Below are 5,746 nucleotides of genomic sequence, written 5' to 3'. Positions count from 1 at the left end.
GAAAATGGTGTATCCTGAAAAACTGCAAAACGTGCTATTAGATACTGGCACTTAAATTTTGCTTTATCATTAAACTCTTGCTAACTTCTCTGCATCACTGGCATTACAAACTTTTCTGGAATGATGTGCAAGTTACTAAATAAATTATATATCAAAAAGGTAACAAAAATAATGCAGTGCTGTTGAAAGGGGCCTCCAAAGTACCGTATACTAAGTTCAGACTTCAAAATTCAATATTTGAGTAGATTTTATCATAAAATACCTTTGTATCAACAAGTTACTTTCCACACCTTATGGCTAAGCCACTTTTGATTTTGTGAGCTCAAGACTGTGATTTGAAAATATTTTATCAGATAATTTGGCTAATAAGCTACTTTTTTTTTAACTACCTTAAAGTAAATATAGAACATGACAAGTGGCCAGCTTCTTAAGATAAAACTCTCCTTAATGTCTTTAGAGTGCATTGTTAGTGAGGTCTTTCAAAAGCACCTTTAGAACCTTATTTGTAATATTTTATCTGAATTTACCTATAGCCACTGAGTTCCTGAGAGAAACGGTACATTCCGAACACCTACCCTTTTATTCACTCCATCACTTTGTTTAGACGTGGTTTAAACCCAATACATTATGCAGCCATGCCTGACTTCTAGTCCTCAATCTGAACCTCATTCTTGATAAAAGCGAGTCTGGGTTATATTTCTTCTAACTTTGACTCCCAACTCTGAGAATCTGCATTTCTGGGGTCTAGGTGAAGGAAGAATGAAACAAAGTCCTGATATACTAAACTAAATAAACTAAATTTTAAGTTAATGTACCTTAAAGTGTGTGTGGGTGTATAAAAACTAGAGTTCTACACTGTCCTATCTGATAATGTAACATTAATGACAGAACACTTAAAGGGTTTTTAATTATTTCTCATTAAGATTTTAATGTAGGTATAAATGAGAATTCTTATTTTAAAAAATTAAAGAAAAGTTTCCATTTATTTTTTAATAAAGAATTAGTGCACAAATACAGCCCAAAGCTAACAGAAAAAAATAGCTTTGCCCTGTCATTTCCCTAAGAAAGCACTGCTGTTACTCAGAATAGGCCAAAAAGAAAAATGTAATCATCTGAGTTCTAGGCTTCACAAAAGGACCATGTATTATACTATGTACATTGATTTGATGTGCAAGTGTGCAATAAATATATACACATACATTCCTATCTGCTTTACATCATTCTAGAATATTATTCAGAGGTCAAGCTGGGATTTAGAAAGTGAAAAGGCCATACAGTGAAAAGGAAAAGAAAGGTTATCAACGGTTTTGTTTTGAGGCCAGTATAATGCTTAGCTAATTATTTTTAACTTTGGAGCAGACTAAAAAAGTTCTTTTTAAATAAATGGTACCTGTAAGGAGTGCTTACTGCAATACTTGTTAAATGTTATGTCAGTTTTTTCTAATACCACTGACCTGAAATATATGGTGATAATAACATAGCTCCCACTGTCCAACAGTGCCTCTAAAAGAACAGCTAGAGCTACCAAGCTCTTTACAAGCATTTCAAGAGTTGCGTAGCTCAGCCTTTAAAAGGTGACTAGTTGATAACCTACTTCAACTTATGTAGCTACGTCAGCTGCTCGTGGACCCACTGAAGTATAAAAGAGGATATAAGCTGCTGAAGATTTCACAGAAGAAACAGAGATATCCGAAACTTCGTGATCATCAAACTTGAACCAGCGCTGTCTTGCTGCATTTTTACAATAGGCAGTGTAATGGCCTCCGTCCAGCCCACCATAGTGATTCTGTGCCAAGCGAGACAAAATCAGTTTAAATGGAATCTATCTTTTTTTGGTTTGCTTTGACACATTTGGTTCAATCAGATACTTACCGAAACAGAAAATAAATTATATTTCTTCAAATTGTTCTTTGGACCAATAACATACTGTGACAAGTCAAGATTTTCTAAGGGGAAGTCCACATACGTCTGTAGTTTTTGCTTCCATCTGCCATCGTAGGAAAAACTGTAGAAGTCAAACAGTAATTATACTGAGGCCAAAGTTAATGCAATAAATTCCCATTTATTCTATGCTGTGTTTTAGGGTCACACCCTATGGTGCAAAAGGATTTGAGCTGGGGTCAGTGGGCTCTAATTCAAGAGCCTGAACCTATGTACTATCTCTTCTGCCAGGATAACACAATCTGTTTCAAATATACACTAATACTGTGCTTCTCTTCTACTCTACAAATGAGGAGCTGCACACCCAGAGTAAATGGCTTGCCCAATGTCAAAGGCCTAGTTGGCAGCTGTGGGGCCACTCTTTGGTCCTTTGACTCACAGCCAGCTGTAGAGCCTACCCCTTTACATTGCTAATCACAAGAAAGGCAACATTGAGAGTTGCTCTCCTTCGAAACAATACTCAGGGTAAAAGAGAGCATGAAACTAAAGACATGTAGACTAGAGATTAGAAATGGCATTCCATTATGTTAGGATCTGTATTTAAAATATCTGAACACTGCCCCTCATCTAGACTTTTCACTGGAAAAACTTGTAACAAAACTCTGATTGTGGGGCCAGCGAGGTGACGCTAGAGGTAAGATGTCTGGCTTGCAAGCACTAACCAAGGAAGGACCGCGGTTCGATCCCCTGGCGTCCCATATGGTCCCCCCAAGTAAGGGGCAATTTCTGAGCATTAGCCAGGAGTATCCCCTGAGTATCAAATGGGTATGGCCTGAAAAACCAAAACCAAAAACAAAAACCAACTCCCATTGTAAAATGCCAACATTTCTGATTGGGCTACTCCTGGCAATACTCCATGGTTATTCCCTGTAACTTGTACATGCACTTGGGCGTGTGAATAAACTTTTAGAAATTGAGCACAGGCTCTACAAGATGAGCCAAATCCTAGTCTCTTAACGTTTTTCTTTTATTTTGCGGATCACGTCCTTCTCTGCCTCCTTAAACCCTGTACTATATAGGCTTGCCTTGCACATGGTCGACCCAATATTCTCAGAAGTTTAAGACAACAATGATTATAAGACTTAGGATTTCTTCCAGGAAACTGTTAAGCAAGTAGGAAAGTTCATCCCCTTTACCGTTTCAGATGCACCAGAAGCACAAGCGGTAACTTCCAAATTTCTATCTTCTTTAGAGAATCTCGCCGAGCTCTGCAGTGACTGCAGTAAAACCTATTATTATCTGTCAATTTTTCTTCTTTGGAAAATAACCTAAGGCAATCCTGAAGGAAAACACAATAGCAGGCCCTCATAAATTTAAGTGCAGAGCAGTGATCTAGAGCAAAAAACAGTAACTGTACACAGCAAACCACAGGCCCTAGGAAGGCAGGAGAGGCTGTGGCGATGACCATCAAGGACACCTGATCTGTACCCGTAAATGAAAAAAAAAGAAGACATGAATGCAGGAATCTACAAGTTACTGAGGCCACGTGGTACTGTATAGGAATTAGATTATTTGATATTCCCATCAAGAACAAGCTCTTGTTAACAGTGGGCCAGGGTAGGGCCCAGAGAGATAGTACAGCGGTGTTTGCCTTGCAAGCAGCCTATCCAGGACCTAAGGTGGTTGGTTCGAATCCCAGTGTCCCATAAGGTCCCCCGTGCCTGCCAGGAGCTATTGCTGAGCAGACAGCCAGGAGTAACCCCTGAGCACTGCCGGGTGTGGCCCAAAAACCAAAAAAAAAAAAAAAAAAAAAAGTGGGCCAGGGCAATGGCTAGAATCCTGGGCTCCCTACTTGGGTACTTGGTATCAGGGACTAAATGGAGGATCTGACATTCCAGCCTTTATACCATATCCTTGCCTTTCCTCCTCTTTCCATTTCCCATCTTTATTTGTGTGGATCCCCGTGCACACGGCACAGTAATTTAACTCTCACTCTGGCCCCCCCAGTTAAGGCCTATTTATTAACTCTGAAGTAATATCTAAAGGGACTTTTTTTTTGGGGGGGCCACACCCAGTGACGCTCAGAGGTTACTCCTGGCTATGTGCTAGAAGTTGCTCCTGGCTTGGGGGACCATATGGGACACTGGGGGAATCCAACCGCGGTCCGTCCTAGACTAGCGCTGGCAAGGCAGTCACCTTACCTCTAGCGCTACCGCGCCGGCCCCTAATGAAACTGTTTTTTAAAAGGGAAAATATTGGGCCTGGAGAGATAGCACAGCGGCGTTTGCTTTGCAAGCAGCCGATCCAGGACCAACGGTGGTTGGTTCAAATCCCGGCATCCCATATGGTCCCCCATACCTGCCAGGAGCTATTTCTGAGCAGACAGCCAGGAGTAACCCCTGAGCACCGCCGGGACCCAAAAACAAAACAAAACAAAAAAAAAAAGAAAGAAAATATTTTTGGACATTTAGACCTATTTAAAACAGAATCTATATTTTTCCCCATGTCATGTATAAGGGGGCAAAAATTCTTAAATTGCCAGATAAAGTAATCATCTAATGTACGTAAACATTTTTAAGTATACCAAATCAGCTCCACAATCTCAAACTTACCTGTAATGTACATTTACTTGTGGATGCTAGTGGCAGAGACAAATACATGAAGGCCTCAAATGTCCGAGACTTTTTGTGACAGGTGAGGCACTGGACTGTGGATTTGAACTGACCCTGAAAAAGTGTCACAATAATAGACTCATTGAGCTGTTTGTGTTTCTGCCAAGCATGCTCTGCAGCTTTCATGTCATCGAGATGATCATTGTTTTCTTCTTTATGTCTCTTCCGATTATCTGCCTGGAAAAAAGATTAAGCTATATTAATAAATAATAATAATTAAAAGTCAACATATAAACATCTAGCTGCAGACTATAATAAATATACTTTGCTGAACAGAATAGTTTTGGTTCTCATAACTAAGTTCTGATCCCATTAAGTAAGAATTGTTTGCGGGGGATGTAATCACAATAAAGTGGAGGTCTTGCTTGTATAAAATTATCATTATTATTATTATTATTAGGCCATACCCGGCAGCTACAGGGGTTATTCCTGGTGCGCTCAGAAATTGCTCTTGGTAGGCGTGGAGGAACATATGGGATGCTGGGGATTGAACCCAAGTCTGTCCCACCACTGTGCTATCGCTCCAGCCCCTGTATAAAATTTAAATTCAATCCCTAGTCCTGCCAAAAACAGTCATTCAAAAAAAAATTGTAGCCGAAGGCCAGAGAGATAGTTTGAGGGTAAAGTGCTTGCTTCACTACAGCTGACCTGGTTTAAACTTCTACAGCATATGGTCCCTCAAGCACCACCTGAGAGCCTCGCCATAAAAATCTCCCAAACCCCGAAGCCTGTCAAGAGTAACCTGAGTGCTGATGGGTATGACCCAAAAACAAAACAAACAAAAATTTAATTTTTATTTTATTTTATATTTTTGGTTTTTGGGTCACACCTGGGAGCACTCAGGGATTACTCCTGGCTCCACGTTCAGAAATCGCCCCTGGCAGGCACGGGGACCATATGGGATGCCAGGATTCGAACTGCCATCCTTCTGCATGTAAGGCAAATGCCTTACCTCCATGCTATCTCTCTGGCCCCAAAATCTAATTTTTAAAAAGGGAACACATCCCACACTAAGCTGGGAACTAGTGCCACATCTAAACAGACATTATTTTGTTGTCATGCACACACAAATAAGGCATCTGAAAGAGGACAGCTTGAGAAGCCCGAGTATACAAATAGATGCTCATTAAGAGGCCAGAGGCCAGAGTGATGGTGAAGTGATAAGGTGTTTGCCTTGCATGTGGCTGACCTAG

At 40.4% G+C, this 5,746-nt stretch overlaps 1 protein-coding gene across 1 annotated transcript in view; it reads right to left on the bottom strand.

Moving 5' to 3' along the window:
• Positions 1-898: 898 nt before the first annotated feature.
• Positions 899-5,746, bottom strand: part of USP8 (ubiquitin specific peptidase 8) — a 68,940-nt gene continuing 64,092 nt past the window's right edge. The window contains exons 17-20 of the mRNA XM_049781434.1: positions 4,494-4,730; positions 3,078-3,220; positions 1,873-2,005; positions 899-1,786 (exon numbers count right to left, since the gene is read on the bottom strand). Coding sequence (XP_049637391.1) covers positions 1,601-1,786; positions 1,873-2,005; positions 3,078-3,220; positions 4,494-4,730 — 699 coding nt within the window. The 3' untranslated portion in view covers positions 899-1,600. The remainder of the gene's footprint in view (positions 1,787-1,872; positions 2,006-3,077; positions 3,221-4,493; positions 4,731-5,746) is intronic.

The sequence above is a fragment of the Suncus etruscus genome, chromosome 10 (genome assembly GCF_024139225.1).
Source record: "Suncus etruscus isolate mSunEtr1 chromosome 10, mSunEtr1.pri.cur, whole genome shotgun sequence".
NCBI classification, from domain to species: Eukaryota; Metazoa; Chordata; class Mammalia; order Eulipotyphla; family Soricidae; genus Suncus; species Suncus etruscus.
Note: the sequence above shows the minus strand (reverse complement) of the source record. Positions and strands in the feature narration are given on the sequence as shown.